Source organism: Dipodomys ordii, unplaced genomic scaffold, assembly GCF_000151885.1.
Source record: "Dipodomys ordii isolate 6190 unplaced genomic scaffold, Dord_2.0 Scaffold144, whole genome shotgun sequence".
Classification (NCBI taxonomy): Eukaryota; Metazoa; Chordata; class Mammalia; order Rodentia; family Heteromyidae; genus Dipodomys; species Dipodomys ordii.
The window spans coordinates 2,149,211-2,170,242 of NW_012267360.1; the positions used below are offsets into that span (position 1 = coordinate 2,149,211).

The 21,032-nt window shown below is 36.0% G+C and overlaps 1 protein-coding gene across 3 annotated transcripts in view; it reads left to right on the forward strand.

Moving 5' to 3' along the window:
- The window catches only part of Ctnna2 (catenin (cadherin-associated protein), alpha 2), a 1,112,116-nt gene that overhangs the window by 1,034,656 nt on the left and 56,428 nt on the right, over nucleotides 1-21,032 (forward strand). For all 3 annotated transcript variants that reach the window (XM_013031823.1, XM_013031821.1, XM_013031822.1), the window contains exons 13-14: nucleotides 9,914-10,065; nucleotides 18,795-18,908. In XM_013031823.1, coding sequence (XP_012887277.1) covers nucleotides 9,914-10,065; nucleotides 18,795-18,908 — 266 coding nt within the window. The remainder of the gene's footprint in view (nucleotides 1-9,913; nucleotides 10,066-18,794; nucleotides 18,909-21,032) is intronic.

A 21,032-nucleotide genomic window follows, 5' to 3' on the forward strand; every position in this document is an offset into this window, starting at 1 on the left:
TCACATGTAATTCCTTACTACATAATGGAACATTGTAATTACCAAGAGCTACAGAAAAATATAAAACTGAGGAAACTCAGTTTTTAGAATAAGGAAAACCAACTTCCAATTTTGAAAATTGACACAATTTTGAGAGTTTTTTTCTTATTTTTTAAGCTTCATTCCCTCCCACAAAGACTGCTTTTTTTTGTTGGCGGTGAATCAGTATGGTTGTACCACCAACTAGCTAAAGGATGTTAGGTGTATTTACCTGTAATTAAAAATGAGTGTTTGGGTAGAGGCCAAAGCTGTAGTGTGCCATTGCCTGAAGATCTCTCAGTAAAGATACAGTCAAGGTGTTGAGCAGGGCTGGCATCCTGTCATCAATCCACCTTCAGGCTTACTAAGTGGATAGGAAGGTCATTCTTTCGGGTTTGTTGTTGGGTATAGGGTCAACCATTCCTTTCTGCCTGATGACCAAGGGCTCTCGGTTCTTTAACATTGTAGGCTGTTCTATAGATTGGCTCACTACATGGCAACTGGCTTTATTTTCATCTTAATCAAAATAATCACCAAGATAACTATAAAGGACAAACAAGATAGAGACCCACTCCTTTTTATACCTTTGTCACAGTGCTGTCCCATTTCCTTTACAATTTTGTCTGGGTAGAAGGTAGTCATGTACATAATTCACTGTGAGGGATGATACAAGCGTTAATATTCAGGGAGGAACCATTGGTTCCCTCTCTTTCCACATACCCATATTTGCAAATGTATAGGTTGAGAGACATAATGACAAGTAGCATAATCAGGAAAGAATTTTAGGATGTCTGACAAATGGACAAAATAGACCACATAGGAACACACTCAATTTCTGGCATGATGACCTTATTTTCTTATGCTATGGCTACCAGACTACAAAAGATCCATTGTATCAAGATGATGCTATGTAGGATGTTGTCGGGGGCGGGGGGGGGACAAAAATATGAGAGATAGTACAGAGGGAAAAGCTGAGATTGCTTCAAGGCAATTATAAAAATGGATTGGAGTAGAAGATAGAGTAAGAGAATTAAATAGAGAAAAAGTAAATATTGCACATGATTCAAAGATCATGTTGTACTTTTAAAAGGAAAAATATGAATCCAATAAATGGGAAAATTCCATTTGACTTTAAATAAAAATCATTTCTCTACATCTCAGGGAAGCTATATGGCCAACTATGATGAAAGGTATAACCAGGATTAGAGCATGTGTTAGAAATCATGATCATAAGTAAAAAGTTTTGTTCATGCCGTAATTCAGAATTCAAGTCTGCTGGTGATTCAAGAGTCCATTCGCCTTTGTACTTGATCCATATGCATCTACATGTAGTGAAAGGCGTGGGTTTATCATTCACAGAGAAATCATTAGAAAGCATTTCTGAAGTAGAGCTCCATATGCTTACATCTTGCTGAGTAGGTGAAATTCCCATCTAAATTTCAGAAATGGTGGTAAACTGAGGATTTTGAAAGATTCTATTGTGGGGATAGGGTTACCCATGAAGGAACTCTTAAAATTTTGATTCATAATCATGCAGTTCTTTGCTAAAATTTTAGCCAACCTCTATGAGTTGTACTCTGTTGTTTTTTAGTGGGGCTAAAGGTATAGATATAATTCTGCTTTGATTTGGGTTACTTCCTAAGGGGGCATAGGTAATGACTTGGAACTTTATACTCAAAATTCCATTTCACTAATGTGCTGAAGCACACAATCACTAAGGCATACTTAGTGCTTTGTATATGTTGGCCAGACTTTCTTTCTTTTTTTCTTTTTTTTGTTGGTCATGGGGTTTGAGCTCTGGGCTTTGGCACTGTCATTGTGCTCTTCATCTCAAGGCAAGCACTCTACTGCTTGATCCATAGTGCCACTTCTTGTTTCTTTCTTTTTGTTTTTGTTTTTTTTTTGGTGGGTCGTGGGGCTTGAACTCTGGGCCTGGGTGCAATCCCTCAGTTCTTGAGCTCAAGACATGCTAGTCCTCTATCACTTGAGCCACAGAGCCACTTCCAGTTTTCTAGTGGTTTATTAGAGGTAAGAATCTCATGGACTTTCTTGCCCGAGCTGGCTTTAAACTGTGATCCTCAGATCTCAACCTCCTGAATAGCTAAGATTACAGGCCTGAGCCACAAGCGCCTAGCTGCTGGTCAGACTTTGTTTTGCCATCACTGCCTCATTTCTTTTCTAGCACCTGATTGTGAGCTACCCGAATTTTTCTTTTGCAATTACCTTAAAGCAATCTCAGCTTTTCCCTCTGTACTATCTCTCATATTTTTGGCCCCTCCTGACAACATCCTACATAGCATCATCTGATACAATGGATCTTTTGTAGTCTGGTAGCCATAGCATAAGAAAATAGGGTCATCATGCCAGAAATTGAGTGTGTTCCTATGTGGTCTATTTTGTCCATTTGTCAGACATCCTAAAATTCTTTCCTGATTATGCTACTCGTCATTGAGTCTCTCAACCTATGCATTTGTAAATATGGGTACATGGTAATATAGGCTCTGACAGGGAACCAATGGTTCCTCTCTGAATATCAAGGCTGGTGTCATCCCTCACAATGAATTGTGTACATGACTACCTTCTACTCAGACAATATTGTAATGGAGCTGGGAAAGCTCCTGTGGGAAAGGATGCTTTAGTTGTAGAAATAGTATGAACAATGCTTTGCTTGTATAGGGAAAACTGGAATAATGCCAGTGTTCCCTCAAATTAATACTTTCTGACCCTACCTCCTGTGATAACATTACTCTTAATAATTTCCAAATTCCAGTTGCCAAAAGGCTTATGGACTATCTATAACAGGAAAGTATACTGTATCAGTGCTTTCACTGGAAGGAGCTACAATTCCATCAGTCTTGGTATGTCTTCACTTGTTAGGTTTATTCAAATAATCTTCATCTTATCTATTTATTTCATGTTATTACAAGTATTTCTCTCTCTCAGAAGCTTTGTCTATTTTCTCTGTATTCTGTAATGAAATTTGTGTGAGGAACATAGCTCTCAGAGTGTGGGTTGATTGTACCACCCAAACGGATAACACCTGTGCATGCGGATGTGCCAGTTCAGACTGGATGACTTAGTCAAGAATAGAATTCACAAACTTCTTGCTCAAAAATATTTAGTTCTGAAAGCGTTCTAAGCACAGATTTATTTGACCACACCAGAAGGTCCACTAATAACTTGGTGTATGACACATGAAACCTTCAATAAAACTAATGACTAAGACTGAATGATGGGCAGAAAAAGAGAATGTGAAATGGTAATTCTACTCATTTTTCTCCCAAAAATACTTTGACAAGTTTTCTGAATTCTTTCCCACATCCCAAACTTCTGGTCCTTCTCTTCCCAACTGGATACTTCTGTATAACAGAAGTCCAGTGAGTGCTTAAAAGATGGTTTCACAATAGCATTCTAAGTGGAGATTGAAAATTGAGGAAGCATTCATCTGTCCAAGGAGAAGGAAGTACATTTCAGTATGAGAGCATACATAAATCATGGGCATGTCAATATGACATGTTTTATCTCCATGTCATATCTGGTGACATAGACATAATTCAATGTAATTGCAGCATTTGAGTGTATGTAAGAATAGACAGTGAGACAGAACAATGAAGAGGGACAGAAACTATAGGTAAGTAGGAAATGTGATTTGTATTTGCAATTTGATAAGGAGATTTTATAGTTTCCTCTGCTTTATAACAAATCAATATAGTATTTAAAGCTACAATATGGACTCTGTACAGTGGCTGAGAGTGGTGACTGGTTGTTCATCTCTATACCTTTTGGTTAACCTTGGATTTTTTTTTCCTTTATGGCTATCAGCAGTCCAACTTTTACCTTAGTACAACTTTTCCTTCATTTCACTAACTTGCCTGTGCTGTGAAACTTCACCTCTGAAATCTCAGGAGCATTTGTTCTAGAACTGTTTCACCTATGCTTTAGGATGTCACTTGATGCTAGAATGATACGACCTTGATTTTCATATGCAAACTTAACTCTGTTTTCATTACTCCTGGAATGTCATCATTTTATGGCAGAGTAAGCAGCATAAATGTAAAAGTATGTTTAGAATCCAAGTTTATTTACAATGTTGATCATCTTTTCCAGGACATAAGCTTTTCAGAACAATTCAGCATTTCTAATAAATAATGGTAAGGCAAGTGCCATTATTGTTTGATGTAACTGAGAAAGTAGAAAGAAGCTCTACTTATGTAATCCTGTATCAGAAACTCTTAATATATAATGTGTGAATCACAAAGGAAAATGCTATGTTTTGTCCTAATTAGCAAAAATCAAGATTTTATGTGAAGCAATTTGAGCAAGACTTTAAAAGAATTCATAGTTAAACTGGATACCTTAGGTTCTGTTTGGATAGACCATTGCTCTATAATTTTTTTTTGTTTCTTTTGCATTACTAGGGTTGAACTCAGGACATCACACAGGCTCGGCAAGGCATGACACTTGAACTATGCCCAGCTATGTTTTATAAACTTTTTGTTTTACTGACTTACTGCTCTTGGAAACAGGAGAGTAAAAGTAAACCAGGAAAGAGCAAAAACACCAAACTAAAGAGCAATGGCATTTGACCAAGACTAAAATTATTACGATATGAATGCTTAAAGGCATAAAGGAAGAAGTTCTTACTCTTAACCCCAACCTTTTATTTATTTATTTATTTTTGAAAATTGATGGCATTTCTGTTTTAGTACCTTCACAATGCCAGTAGAAAACACTGTTGTCCACATCAGTGGTCCCTGCCATCTAAATCTGACTAGAGATTTGTACAAACAGAAGGGCCTTCTTCAACTCTGGGTTTTACAGCATCTCTTGTGAAAATGGTTCTTTAGGTTTTAGCTTTTTTTTCTCTCTCCCTATGACACAGAATCAGGTAGTTGGACCAAAATAATCTGTAATCGCTGACTTTAATTCTCATTTCTTCCTCAAGATAACCTTGCATAGACAAAAAAAGGGATAACATACATTTCTCACCCCTTTATATACAACACAAATTCTTCAAGTTGCTTGAGAAGTATTTATGAGGCCAGGGTCTGGGTAATGGGAACTAGCGAATTCAAACTTCTGGCCCATATTTATTAAGGTAGAATATAAACAATTGTTCACAGTCCAAATATCTGATGGATATGCAATTTAATGCTGTTGATTAAATTGGTTTCTACTAGGTTCCAGGCCTTGTTTTTCCAGAACTCTTTTCTACAAGGAAATAAAACTTGAGAAATCAATTGTTTATTTTTTAAAATATCTGAATTTAAAATGACTCATTTTTCTAAAACGAGCAAAGACTGACGAAACAGGTGACTTTCCTTTCTTCCTTCCAAGATAAATATTATTTAAGGAGATATATAGCCTTTCAGAAATAGAAAAAAGAAAACAATATACATGTGTTTAAATCACAATAAAAGTCTTTGGTGGTGTTTTAAATCACTACAAATAATCTTCTCTTTTCAATTTGCTTTTTGCATTCACACTTTGGCCTCTGGAGTTACATACTATATTGACTCCAGAGAATGTTCCATTTTTCTCTAACACAAGTAAAGGGCTATGGATCTGCATTGGACATCTCATAATGATTTCTTCTGACTTGGAGGATTCACATTAAGGCTGGGGTACAGCATGTTGATGGAATCCTGTGAGACTGGTTATTTTCAGTCTCAAATTTTATATAATATTCTTCTTAGCTATAGAAATGTAAAACCTAACAAGGCCAGGCTCCTGTGGCTCATGCCTGTAATCCTAGCTACTCAAGAGGCTGAGATCTGAGGATCGTGGTTCCAAACCAGCCCTGGCAGGAAAGTCTGTGAGACTGTTACCTCCAATTAACGACCAGAACCCCAGAAGTGGCACTGTGGCTCAAGTGGTAGAGCGCTAGCCTTGAGCTGAAAATCTCAGAGACAGCGCCCAGGTCTAGAGTTCAAGACCCACAACTGACAAAAACAAAAACATGATACAACACACACACAGACACACACACACACACACACACACACACACACACACACCTAACTAGAACCCAACTGTAGCCACAGAGACATAAAGACATTCCTGCGACTCCAGTACAAGGTTGCTCAACCTGCTTCTTAATATCTCTTTAGACTTTAATATTTGGCCACATCACAGATAAAGCCCTGATTTACTGAGTCTGAAATGCTTCCTTTCACTGGGCTTTCTTGTAGTACTGACCATAATGATGTGTACCCATTTGCACTGCTATTTGGAGAAGTGTTTCCCTTTATGTATAGCTTAATGAGATTGTTGTAATTTGTTTGCAATAATCCCAACAATGATAAAAGTGATACTATATTTTACTCTTGTTACTTTAATGATTATCAGTCAAATCCAGCATCTCCTTGGATAATTATCTGTAATGTGGATTTCTTTTCTGCGAGTTGCATGTGCTGATCCTTTCTCAATTTTTCTGATATTTTTCTCTTATGGTTTGTAGAAATATTTTACATACACGTAAGAACACTATACCTTGTCAGTTATACAATAGGGACAATCTTATACATCTAAGTGCTACCCAATAGTATATAGTATTATATAAATCCATAAAATATAGATGGTCATGATCATAGTAGCTAAGCCAACAGGAAGAATAGAATTAGAATTTTCTGCTTAGGAACAAAAGGGATTTGTAATTTTATTTAAGAAAGGTACATATTTCCAGTTGCTAAATACATATAAAAATATTCTAATACTCAAGGAGCTCAATTTTAATTACCTGGATTTTTTAGTCATGTAAAAAATATGTTATCCAGATAAAGAAATTAAATTGACTAATATTTATTCACTAGTTTTAGAAAGGTAGATTTTTATGTCCAGATAGGCTGATTCATATCTATAATACCAGCAATGTGGGAGTTAAAGATAGAGGGATTATGGTTCCTTCAGGGAAAGGGGAGAGCCTATCTGAAAAACTAAAGATAAAATGGTTAGGCCTTTCAATGGATGAATGGATCAAGAAAATGTGGCATATATACATACACAGTAGAATTTTACTGTCCACTAGAAAGATTACATCACTTGCAAAGAAATGGATGGACCTGGAAAAAAATTATGTTAAACGAAATAAATCAGGTCCACAAAGACAAAGGATGCATGTTTTTTCTCATAGGTAAGCCAGAACTAATTACTATATGTATAAGTAAACACACTAGGTATGTGTACTAACTAAAATATGGTATTTTTTCAGGATAGAATTCAAATAATGTAATATTTTAGAGAAACTAACAATTTAACAAAATGAATACCAAGAAACTGGTACTTGAAAGATGGAGGTGCAGTCACTGAGAGGGGTCAGACAATAAAGACAAAAAGCCGAGGAGAAGGAGAATGCATTCATAAAATTCAATGCATACCTTACAAAATTAAGGAAATTGACGGGATGGGTAGGGTTAGGAGAATAATGAAAGGGGTGGCCTTAATCAAGATGCATTTTATCCAGAAACTGATTTGATGAATGGTAATCCCTTTGTATAGCTACTTTAAGATAATACAAATATAATTTTCATAAAAAGAAAAATGGGCTAGGGCTTAAATGTTTTTTTTTGGGGGGGTCCGGTTGTGGGGCCTGAACTCTGGGCCTGGGCGCTGTCCCTCAGCTCTTCAGCTCAAGGCTAGTGCTCTATCACTTGACCCACAGCACCACTTCCAGCTTTTTTCTTTTTGCTTATGTGGTGCTGAGGAATCGAACCCTGGGCCTCATGCATGCAAGGCAAGCACTCTACCACTTTCCCAGCCCCAAGGGCTTAAATGATTAGAGTGCCTACTCAGCAAGCACCAAGATGAGAAATATATTTTTTGAAATTTTTATTTTACTGTTCATTAACATGATAGTCATATACCTTTATGGTCCATAATGTCATATTTTGATACTGATATCAATATTGTAATGATACATCAACATAATTTGCAACAAACTATTCTCAGATTTTTATTTTATTGTAAAGATGCTGTACAGAGGGGTTACACTTACATGAGTAAGGCAATGAGTGCATTTCTTGTCGAACATTGTTACTCCCTCCCTTGTTCTCCCACTATCTCTTCCCTCCCCCACTTCCCTCACTCCTCCCCTGCCCCAAAGTTGTAAAGTTCATTTCCAATATACTGTCTTGTGGTATCATTGTTGCAATGGGTCATCCTGTGTCCTTGTTTCAGCATTTTGTTATTCCCTTTCCCCTCCCCAAATTAGACAGATATATATACAAGATCCAAGGTAACAAAATCAAATACAGTGACAACAGGGGATATACCAGGGATATACAACAGGGAATAACATACAGAGGAAACAAAAAAAATCACATAGTGTATTAAAAACAGCACAACAAAGAAAGAACTCTTAAATGCAGTTCAAAAGCCCAAATGAAAATTTCAAATAGTTGAAAAACAAATCACAATTCAGCCACAGAAGAACGATCACCCCATGTTTTTTTGTTGTTGTTGTTGGTCTTGGGACCTCAACTCTGGGCCTGGGCACTGTCCCTCATCTCTTCGGCTCAAGGCTAGAGCTCTACCACTTGAACCACAGTACCACTTGAAGCTTTTTCTGCTTATGTATTTCTGAGGAATCAAACCCAGGGCCTCATGCATGCAAGGCAAACACTCTACCACTGAGCCAGTTTCCCAGCCCTGCATGTCTGGTTTTGATAGGTTCTGTTAAAGAGTAGTTTCTCATTGTCCTCTAACCGTCATTTCCTCATTTTCTCTAACCTTCTTCCTTTTTTTTAAGGATGTTTGACTTTTCCTGGTAGAACTATACATTTCTAGGAATATTTTAACTTTAATATGCTGACCCTAGAGAGAGAAGTAATTTAGCAGAGTTTCTAACATCAGGGATTAAAGTAGATGTTAAAAATACCCACAGAGGATGAAAAGGAGCATAAAGATGAATCAGGCATGAAAGTTCAGAAAGGGAAGTAGATAATTTTTTTCATTTTATTGTCCTTATAAATAAAATGAATTATATATTTTTGATTTTCCTCTGCCATAGGATTTGGTTGTTAAAAGGAACAGCAGAGAAAATTGAATTACAGTTTTCAAGAACCCGTGAAACAGCAGCATTTTCTAAGTAGTCAGTGGAAATATTTCAGACATTCCACTGGTTATTTTCCACCAACATCCAGCAGGTATACAGGTGTCCTGGTGAGAAGAAAGAGGTGTCAGCACTGTACATTCTTTAATTTGCTTGTTCTTTTTTTTTTTTTATCAATGTGATCTGGTGAAATGGAACAACTTATCTTTGAGCTCATTGGCCTTCTCTCTACTTAGGTCTTTCTTGTGAATGAATAACCCCTGATTGTCTTCTTTCCTTTTCTAGAGTCCAACTTCTATCTCCGTTCTCCCCAATTACTGCATTTCTGGCAAAAGTGAACTGGCCTGTGCACCAAAGTGGTTAAAGACCTACTATTTACTAACTATGACTTTTCATTTCTAATTAATTAATTGTTGATACTTTCTAAAGTGTAGTCCCATACAATACTTTTGTGTTTCATTGAACTTTTTTTTTTTTACTTCTACTGGATCCTAGGATTGAGATTTCATTATATTTCATAAACAAAGAAGTGGGGTTAGAGGGGTTGAGAAAATTTGGCCAATGTTTTTCAGTTGGTAACTAGCAGAACTGTAAGTCAACTCAGGTTAGTATAACATAAAATCTATACCATTAAGTTATGCTACATTATTTTACAAGGGTATCATAAGTTTTGTTTTTGCAAACCATCCCTAGACTTGAAGTAGCAGCTCATATCTCCTTCTGATGGAAGTGGCACAAAAACCAGCAAGTTGAGTTAAACTCAGCTACCAATGTTGACCAAGATCTAGAGTAAGAAAGCACCAGAGAAAACTGCCTAATGCACTTTTCCCCCTGTGTTTAACCCAGTGATGCCACGCTTTGCTGAACAAGTCGAGGTTGCTATTGAGGCTCTGAGCGCCAACATCCCCCAACCATTTGAGGAGAATGAGTTCATCGATGCCTCTCGCCTGGTGTACGACGGTGTTCGGGACATCAGAAAAGCTGTGCTGATGATCAGGGTAGGTGAGGTCTCTATAGCTCAGAGCTGAACAGAACTGCTGCAAGGGACACCAAACAGTTAACTGTCTACATTTTTAAAAATTCATGTTGTTTGGTAAGATATTTGGCTCCTTCTATAGTCAGACAGAGTTGTCTTTTTATGTATAAAAAGATGATGGAGCTTAATGGGCTCAGATTAGCCCTGAAAATCATGAAATTTGATGCTCTGTCTGCTTCTTGCACACATTGTTCCTAAGTTACATACAGATTTAGGGTAAGTTACCTTTTGTGCCTGTTGCTGAATAAGATCTTTCCTACCTGGATCATCAAATAATCATGAGCTGGAATGAAGATTAATCCTCTTAGTAGCCTTCTTATAATAATATTATTAATAAAAGTACATTCTCATTGTAAAAATGAATTCTGGCATTATAAATAAGGTTAGACAGCTTTTCATCACCCACCTCACTACTTCCCAACCTCAGACTTCTGTTGTCAGATATGTGTGAATTTTCCAAATCATCATATAAGTAATTACATATAGATACAGACATAGAAGATATACATTGTAGTTGATACTAAATTTTTTTTTTTTTGGGTCTGGTCATAGGGCCTGAACTCTGGGCCTGGGCGCTGTCCCTCAGCTCTTCAGCTCAAGGCTAGCACTCTACCACTTGAGCCACAGCACCATTTCCAGCTTTTTTCTTTTTGCTTATGTGGTGCTGAGGAATCGAACCCAGGGCCTCGGGCATGCAAGGCAAGCGCTCTACCACTGAGCCACCTTCCCAGCCCGATACTAAAATTTTTATTGTATCATTTGCCACTTATTCACCAATTATATCCCTTCATCTATCTCTGAGATATAGGGCTTACCAACTTCCATTTAATTGCTGTACAGCATTCCATTGAATGAATTTTTTCACTCAATTTTTTCACCTTACCACAGTTTAGCCTAGTAGTAACATTCAAAACAATTTTACCATCCACAGATTGCTTTCTTCAAATAAACTACATAGGCAGAAGCACAGTTGAAAACACAAATATATTTATGGCTATTATAACTGAAGCAGAGAAGGGCTTCTGCTGTGTCGATTTCAGGAACATATCCAGTGGAGATATAAGGGGACCCATGCTTTGAATTTAAAACATTTTAGTATATACTATAAAAGAGTTTAGAAATTTTAGTACATCCTATCAAATAAAAATGAAGTTAATTTTAACTATAATATTTTATTTAGCCAAATGTGTCCATAATATTATCACTTCAGCATGTTATGCTGGTGACATTTAAAACACCCACTAGCTCTATAGACCCCATGGCTGTGATCCTGGTTGCAGCATTTCTGTGCTGTATCCTTATCTGCACCTTGGACAGTTGTTTCTGAGACTGGTCACTGAATTCTTCCCTCCACAGGCATCTGATGAGTGCACTTACAAAAATTGCTGAGTAACGATTGAGCATCTAAACCAAAGCTTCTCCTAACAACCAAACAATACTGTAACACATGTACAGTCATCTTGCTCGTTGAATATATGTATACAGTCTTTCAAGTATTCCAGAAGTATTTGTGAAGTATATATCACTGGAATTTATGTCTTGAGTTCTTTGAGGATTTCATATACGGTGTTGATTTTCCACTGACTCCTGGTGAACTTGAGTCCATTCAATCTGGTATAAGTCTTCCTTAACTATGGCAGCCACAATACAATAGAATGCTTCTGCAGTGATGCCAACAGCCTTGAACAGAGCACCACTGAAAGAGTCTCTATCTTGCGCTCTTTATTGACAAGCACATTGACGCAGAACCATCCACCAAATCCTCCACTTGAGAGGACAAATTTTCATTCACCTTGAAGTCAGCTTAACACTCTTCACATCACACCAAAGTCTTGCATGACAGTTTCACAACATTTGATAAATTGTACAGCGTACTACTAATTATACTTTTCAAATGTAGAGTTCTACCTCGGAATCTGGGAGCTATGATCTCCTTGCTTCCTTGTCCTTTTAACTTGAACCATTTTGTATCTGTAAATCTCTGACTACTTTAAAGGCCTGGCTGAAATGTTCTCTCCTCATTACATTTACCCTTCAACTACACTATGCTTTAAGGAAATATAACTAATTCTGTTTGTGATAGTATCATATTATACTATTTTATTTTATATCTATTAGTTTTGGGGCTATGGTATTTTGGAAAGGAATTACTGTTGCTCCTCTTTTTCCCTTTATTATGATACTTTGTCATACAGCCTAATAGTGTGTGTGTGAGAGAGGGGGGGGGAGGAGGGAGGGAGAGAGAGGGAGAGAGAGAAGAGAAGGGAAGGAGAGAGTAAGGGAGAGGGAGAAGAAGGAAGAAGTAATGAAGGAAGAGAGGGAGATATCTCATTAGATTGGAAGATGACAGAGAGAAGGGAGCTGAGAATTAGAGGAGGAAAAGAAAGGATAGACAGAATCTTAAACACATAATAAATTGGATCATTTCTCCCATTACACCCTAACTTGTGAAATAAGGTAATAGACCATGAGCATTATGCTTTCAAAGCATTTGGCAAGACACCTCACTATAATCCTCAAGACATATTCCCTCTTTTCCATTTTTCTGCTTTGTTAGCCTTCATATTTTTGTGACAGCCACTTATCTGAGAGGCTGAGGAAGTTTATAGTGATCATTCATTTATTCATTCATGAGATGTAAAAAAAACACAATTTTAGATAAAATGCCATATCATTGTCACATGAAGTGTCATTCCTCTATCTCAACATTTCAAATGATTTGATCACATGGGTTTCACACCACTTAAAACTGAGGAAGAGAGAAATGTACAGTATGTATAAACTATTTAAAAAATCCTCATCTATTTGGTACCCAAGTGGTTTCATTTTGTACTTAAATAATTCCTTCTTTTTGTGAATATAATAATTAAATATACAGTACTTAACAAATTCCATTGTATGGGCAAGAGAGATTATAAAACAAGTAGGGGCTGCTTTTGTCCCAGTAAACCTGAATGTGCCACTACCAAAGTGTTGATTATATTGAAAAGAAAGAAGCTCTGTTAAAAAAAAAAAAAGCATGGGCCTGGTGTTGGTGGCTCATGCCTGCCTGCAATCCTAGCTACTCAGAAGGCTGAGATCTGAGTTTTGCTGTTTGAAGCCAGCCTGGGTAGGAAAGTCAATGAGATTCTTATCTCCAATTAACCACCATAAAGCCAGATGTGGAGCTGTGGCTCAAGTAGTAAAAGTGCTATCCTTGAGCAAAAAAAACCCAAAAGCTTATGGACAGCACCTAGGCCCTGAGTTCAAGCCTCAGGATACATGTGTGTACGTGTGTGCACATGCATACACACACACACACACACACGGGAAACACACACACACGCACACACACACACACACACACACACACACACACACGGGAAAGAACCTTGAAGGGTTAAATTTTCCATCACCTATACTCGTGGCAATCAATACATACTAAATGGTGATGTTGGCATCTGAGAGGTCCAGGAAAGCTCCAGGAAACCCTCTGCTGTAGAAAAAGCATGCCCATCCTGGGTTCCACACTTACCTTTTGGGACTCCACTTTTTTTTTTTATGTCTGAGCCACTTTTATCCCTTTCCACTTCATGAAGCTATTTTTGAATTTGCTTCTTGATGAGGTTTGTCTTCTCTGTCATATATATATATATATATATATATACACACATACACATGTATATTTATATTTATGATTATTTATTTATATTATATAATTATATTACACATTACATACTATATAGTGATATATATTATGTATTATATAATTATATTACATATTATATAATATATAATGATTTTATATGATTATATTATAATTATAAAATATATTATGGTAGATCAACATACTTCAATTCTCCCCATTTCCATTAGCTATGTTCTAACATATTCTGTGTCATAAGTAAATTAGAGAATTCTGATCTGCTATTCCTGAGGGACATAGAGTGAGGCCGATTAACACATATGAGGCCTTGTTTCATGATTTTATTAGAGACACCTTTCTTAATATGTATTGTTGAACTGAAGTCAACAGTAACCCGTACCAACTCATATGCAAACAAAGCTCATTCAACACAGATATTTCTCTGTAAAGCACATTGCAGCCTACTTACAACCAGGAAACAATGCAGAAATATTCAGATGGGGAACATTTTAAGCTGAGAAATCACCAACCAAAAGCATAAAAAATGTGGTACTATAATAGTATGGCACTAAAAATGTGACATTAAATCCTTTTTTCACAAGGAGGGTTTTAATGGGAAGGTAGAGTATTGTGTGGTTGATCTTAGTGGGAAAACATGTACTTGGGTAACTATTTTCCTACTCTTCCATATCTACAAAAGCATCATCATTATTCTTTTTTTGAGGATTACACATAAAATTTGGTGAGAAGGCATATTCACAAACATGGCATCTGCAAGTCATGAGTACCAAGTATAGGCTTAAATACAAAGTGTTAATAATATGGAGAGTGGGTAGGATAGTTGGTACTAATAATAATATCATGGTGCCAAGAGAGGTGCATTCCACAAAACAATAGCTATTCCCCAGAAAAGAAGTATTGACAGAGAAAAGTCTACAGTGAATATCTACATTAATCGTTGGTAATTGGTTTCCTTTAATCTGGTTAGTTGTGATGCTTTCAATGGGAGGAAAGGAAATAATGTGTCCTGGGACAGGATTTGAGTAAAAATCTCTTTTAACTGAATTTCACATGTGTCAAACTGTGTACCAGTGTACTCTGGAACACTGAAAAGGTATTTTAGAATTTTGAGAATAATATATAGACATGGCTTAGCTTGTATATGATATGTTAACTAGGAGAAATTTAAGCATTAAGATGCACATTTTTTATATTTTTATTGTAAAAATACTATACCGAGAGGTTACAGTTACATGAGTAAGGTAATAAGTACATTTCCTATTGAGTATTGTTACTTCTTCTTTTGTTTTTCCCCTACCATCCCTTCCCTCCCTACCTCTACAACTTCTTCCTCCCCCACACTCGAAGTTGTAAAGTTCATTTTCAACATAGTGTATTGTATACCTCATTGTTACAATGGGTCAACCTGTATCCTTATTTTAGCATTTTGTTATTTTCCTTCCCCTCCCCAAATTAGAAAACTGTATATAAAGATGAGTATACAATGTACTTGTGAAGCTCATGAAATTCCTGACCAAAAAAAATCTAAATTTTTCATGCCTATTTAGATTACAAGGCTTGAGACACAGTGAAATATTAGGTTAAAAACTGGATGTTGATTGGATTAATGTGATTAACCAATAGGGCTATTTGAATTTTTTTATTTTTGCTTTTTTAGAGATCATGAAAATGATAGCAAGCAGGAAAGTTTGGAATTTATATCTTAACTGTCAGTCATCTGTATGTTCATTTTTTATGTATCTCAGTTTCCAAAAGGGAAGGTAGAGAAAAATACTAGCCCAGATAATTAAGGGCTATCATTCATCTACCACTTATTGGGCTCCTAAGAAATATTTCTTTTCTACATCCTGCTGAGATGAAGTTTATAAAATCAATGAAACAATTTGTTTTATATCTCAATAATATTATCAAAGTTGCAGAGGTTAGAGTCAAATTATTTATAATCACTAGCAAATGAAGTATTGAAAAGCCTTGAGAGAAAAACTTTTGCTTATCCTAAATCATCATTATCCAACTAATCAGAATGGTTCTATAAAGGTCTTGGTTTTCTTTGCTGAACTAGATTAGTTTAGAATTTAAGACAATTTAAGAAATGGTAATTTAATCTTGGACATTCTTTTCACTAATGTTTGTTGGATACTTGCTAGATGTTCCTCACTGTTAGAGCTACCCTGCATATAGAACAAACAAGGTTGATAAAGTTCATAATTATCAAAAACTTTATATTCTTCTGGCATATATTGAGAATAAACAAATTTAGATAATGTCAAATGTTGTTCATGGAGACCAGTGTAAAGGAGATGAATTTAGAAAATGACAACAGGATAAGGAGACAGATGGATTTATATGCAATTATCAAGCTATGCATGCACAGAACTATTCATGTGACTGGATGGCATAGATTTGCTTCATGCTGAGGATATATGAAAATACTTTTAACTTTTCCATTTGCCTGATAATAATTGTGATACTTTAGACCAAGGGTTCTGTAAACTTCAATGTATTCCCTGGGTATGTCACTGGCTAAGTGTGACACTGTGGAAAATTTGCTTAACACCTCTAAGCCTGTATGTTCATCTATAAAATAAGGGTTAAATTTAATTCATTAAGTTATTGTAAGATTGAATCCTTTTGTTTTATATTTAAGTCCCATAGTAGATGGCAAATAAGAACACTGTTGTTACTGCTAATGTTTGTTGTTTTAGGTATTATGCTTTATTAAACATGCTAATTATCACTATCATTTCTACAGTTCATTCTTATAGTGCACAAAGCATTTTCATTTGCATCTGTGTTTAAGAGTCCTGTGAGGCAGGCAGAATAAATAGTGATTAAAATCTCCATTTTATTAGTGAGAAAGCAGCAACAAAAAACAAGTAACTTTCCAAAGACATATAGCCTGTGAGTTTCAGAGCTAGGCCAAAATCACCCTTGAGTGCACATCCAGATTATAATTATTTTCATTTAAATCACTTTCTTTCTTGCTTGTAGGTCTTGGGCTAATTTCTTGAATAAAGGCTCATCATCATTAGCTTTGTGTTGCCAGTTTGGGTTTGTCAGTGACTTATCTATTAAATGCACAGATAACTGAAATGTTAGGACACAGTACTGTAGGGCTGTTATAGTCTCCTTTTTTCCATTGAGTGAGGAAGGTTTTTATTTTATTTCTCTCTTTCAAGAAATAATGATGAAAAGTGCTTGCAATCTTGTTATCTCATCTGTCAGCAGAATTTACCAATTTGTTGTAATTGTTTCTCAACACATTCCAAAAGAGTGAGGAATGATCAAAGAACATTGCCTCTGTCCACAATGATGGTACAACCAGTTATTGGAACCAGCTTCTATCCATCCCACTCCTGCTTTAATGAATGCATTATGGGACAAAAACCTTTCTCCTCCCACTCTGTTAATATTGCTATAAAAGAAAATAGAACATCTGTAGATAAATGAGGGGACGTTAGTAAGGTTAGTGGTGCTAAATCTGAAAGTACTATGCCAAAACATGGAAAATTACTAGGCATGATGTGATATTGGCATGAAAGACCCTATTTTATGCTTGTCTGACCAATCTCAAGGCCTCATCAATAACCACACTTGATGAATTATACTGAGGTAGCCAAAAAAATTCAGAGGAATAAAATGGTGCCCTTTGTATGAGAAAAGGACAACTGCTCCATCAGTATAGCATGTGCTCTACTCTTTTAAAACAATAAAATTGCCAAGAGACAGCTTGAGGAGTAAGTTGAGAGATCTAACACTGCCTCATCTCACTGGTGCCCATTTCTTCTTGGGAACCCCTTCTTCATCTTCCAAATTCGTCATCATCATAAAGTGATTGAGGATACTCTATGACTTGCTTGACTAAGATAGCTTTGTGTCATTTTGAAGTCAAACACACTTCAGTTTTCCTACTGTAAAATGGAGCCCATGTGAATACTAGAAACTCTCTTGAGTTATTGTTGTGCAGAGACTTAGAGAAACAGTGAAGGTATGTGGCAATATTGCTGCCATTAGAGATGGGAAGGATTTTTGTTGCTTGGCTAATGAATTCATTCTTATCTTTCCTCAACATAAGCTTTGTAGATTGGAAAGGGTCTTAATCTAATTCTGCTCTGTTTATGCTGTTTATAGCTTCATTTCTCTCCTAATTGGTAATGTGCAGAAACAACAACAATGGAGAGATTTGTGTTTGGAGTCAAACATCCTAGAACCATTTAGCTATAAGTTCTGTTACTAATTCAGAGACATGCAGTACCTGCCTAATTTCGTTGAATTTTGATTTTTCTCATCTGTGAATAGGGAATTATCCTTATTTCCCTGGGCTGGTTTAAGCAAAATTAATATTATGGATAAAGAGTTATTTAGCACTTAATAAATATCAGTAGTTCACTTAAAAACAATTGTTAAAAGAATTTCAAAATTGTAAACAATATGATGTTAAGCATTTTAAAGATGTTTTCTATGTGTAAGACTCTATGTAGGAAATACATATTTTAATTTTCACAATAATCACAATCAATTGACATAGGAGGTGTTAAAACTCAGCTATTACAAAAGTTTGCACATGCTCATACTCAGGCAGCGTTTACTATAGACTATATTGTAAGCTTTACACCTAATAGATTAGTGATATTTCATCAGATACACTCATTGGTGTCTTGCTTATTGAGAATAGAATGGAAAGAGACCAAAAGCAACATTATAGACAGTGTACATGTTTGTTGATAGTATTTATTTTTTACCTTACAGTAGACTTGCATAGGTGGAGAGCAAATAAAAGTACAATTTTCCTTAAAATCAGAAATCACATTATGTCTCAGGAGTCCCACTTAGACTTGCTATACCCTCTGACAGAAATAATAAAAAAAATTTCCTTAAAACAGGTAAATTAGGGCACCTAATCTTTATGATTTTCCTGTCCTGTATCTACCCACAGTTATGTTACTTGTCAAATGGAAACCTATGCAATGCAGTGTGTGAATAAGAATAAATATGAGCCATTTAAAACATAATTTTAAAATATTTCTTTTCCTCTTCATACTTAGACTCCAGAAGAACTGGAAGATGATTCTGACTTTGAGCAGGAAGATTATGATGTACGTAGCCGGACAAGTGTTCAGACTGAAGATGACCAGCTCATTGCAGGGCAGAGTGCACGGGTAAGAAGACATGCAGATTTTAGTTGACTATGCAGTGGCCAAGTTCACACAAAAGGTTGGAGAATGTTCTGATTTCCAGAGAAGAAGACTTCAGACATTCATGTCTTAGAAATCTTGTCTGAGGTTGCAATGTACATTTTACCCAGTGGATTATCCATTACTGCTCTTGGTCCCATCTAATCTTTCTTTTTGTCACTTGAAACAGAATGGCTGTATCAAAACAAACTCTAATATGTATAAGAGATTGTATGGCAATGGAGTCATGATTACATAAAGAAATAGGAGCTCTTAAGTGCTCAAAATTTCTATTGCATAGTCATTATTATCCTGATTCAACTCTTAGTTTGTTATAAAGCCCAAATGCAAATGGAGAACCAGTATGCTACTTTATTGACTAGGCTATTGCTTATGAGATAGTCAAAACTACAAGGTTCAAGGCCATTGTTACCTACATTGTCAGAACACATCTTCTGCCATATTATAGGAAAAGATATTATAGAAACATAATAGAAATATGCTGATTTAAGGGCTGCAGTAGGAAGAAACTCAAAGTACAAGCTTTGTCTGCCAAATGTTTGAATACTCTATAGCACTGTCCACTAAAATAAGTGGAATTAGATCAATGAGATTAGTTGTATTGACTACACAGTAAATTTGGTAATAGAAGCAAGTTGTGAGCAGTGAAGTCCTTAGAAATTGTGTAAGAGAGTGATATGTCCTTCTCTTTAAAGTATCGATTTCTGTCAAATAAAAAGAATCAAATTATAGTACAATGGAGAATTAAATATTCTAATCTTTGTTAACTTTTACTTAGGAATTACATATTCTAATTCGCTGTTGAACTTAAGAAAATATTGTGAATTAAAGTATGAACTTGAGAGAGAAATGGCAAATGAATTACTGTAGATAAGAGATAGAAAATTCCAGAAAGTTCATACTGCCTTAGAAATTATGAAAGAAAATTAGGAAGCAACCAATCAGATGTTATAATAAAAAGCACTCCAATAATCTTAGGTACTAAGGAGGCTAGGATCTGAGGATTGTGGTCTGAAGCCAGCTCAGGCAGGAAATTCCTTGAGACTCTTCAGGATAGAGTCCAAATATACTTTTTTCCCCCAAGCATCCTTCGATAATAGATAGAAGCAAATTAAGATTGTTCATCTTTGCATCAATCATTTCCTCACACTATTGTCTTTTTTGAAAGTTTTTTTTGAGCATGAAAATAAACATGGTCCAAGATAAGAGCAAAATCCTGTTATCATCTAGCACTTGTCTGTGAGGTCCATCATGTATTTTCCATGATTAACTTGCAGCAGACAGCTTTACATATTGAGTCAGCATACTTTAGCCTGTAATTACATGATGACAAAATCAGAGACATAGAATTATGGCTGTTAAGTTGGAAATAGAGGGTGCACTGAGTGGCCAAGATGATAGAGGGTCAAACTTTTGACTAGCAAAATGTGATAAGCTTGTCAAAATTATGAATAAGATAGATTTTATCTTTGATAGAGCTATTAGCTTTTCTCAGAAGAGAGTCCCTGTTCATGGACTTATTTTGTAGTCTCATGCAGAGAAATCCATCAATCCTGAAAATGGAAATTAATCTAAAAGGTGATAATAGGAGACAAGTTTTTAGTATTCTCTTCCACCATTGCTCTCAAATTCTAGAATTAGAACATTTTCTATTTCCTTTATATGCTCCTGTATATTGCTTATTTACATTTTAAGGGAGGCTCAGGGAAAGAATGGGAGTATGAATGAATGTTGTGGTAGAAATATAATAATAAACACATTGAGGTCATCTCACCCTCTGATCTTAGACATGATATGTTTATTTTACTTTTTTGTTTTGAATATTTTATTCAAATAGTTGTACAAAGGAATTGCCATCCGGGCTGGGAAGGTGGCTCAGTGGTAGAGTGCTTGCCTTGCATGCCTGAGGCCCTGGGTTCGATTCCTCAGCACCACATAAGCAAAACAAAAAATCGGGAAGTGGCGCTGTGGCTCAAGTGGCAGAGCACTAGCCTTGAGCTGAAGAGCTGAGGGACAGTGCCCAGGCCCAGAGTTCAGGCCCCACGACCAGACCCCCCCCCAAAAAAAAGAATTTCAGAAGCCACCAAA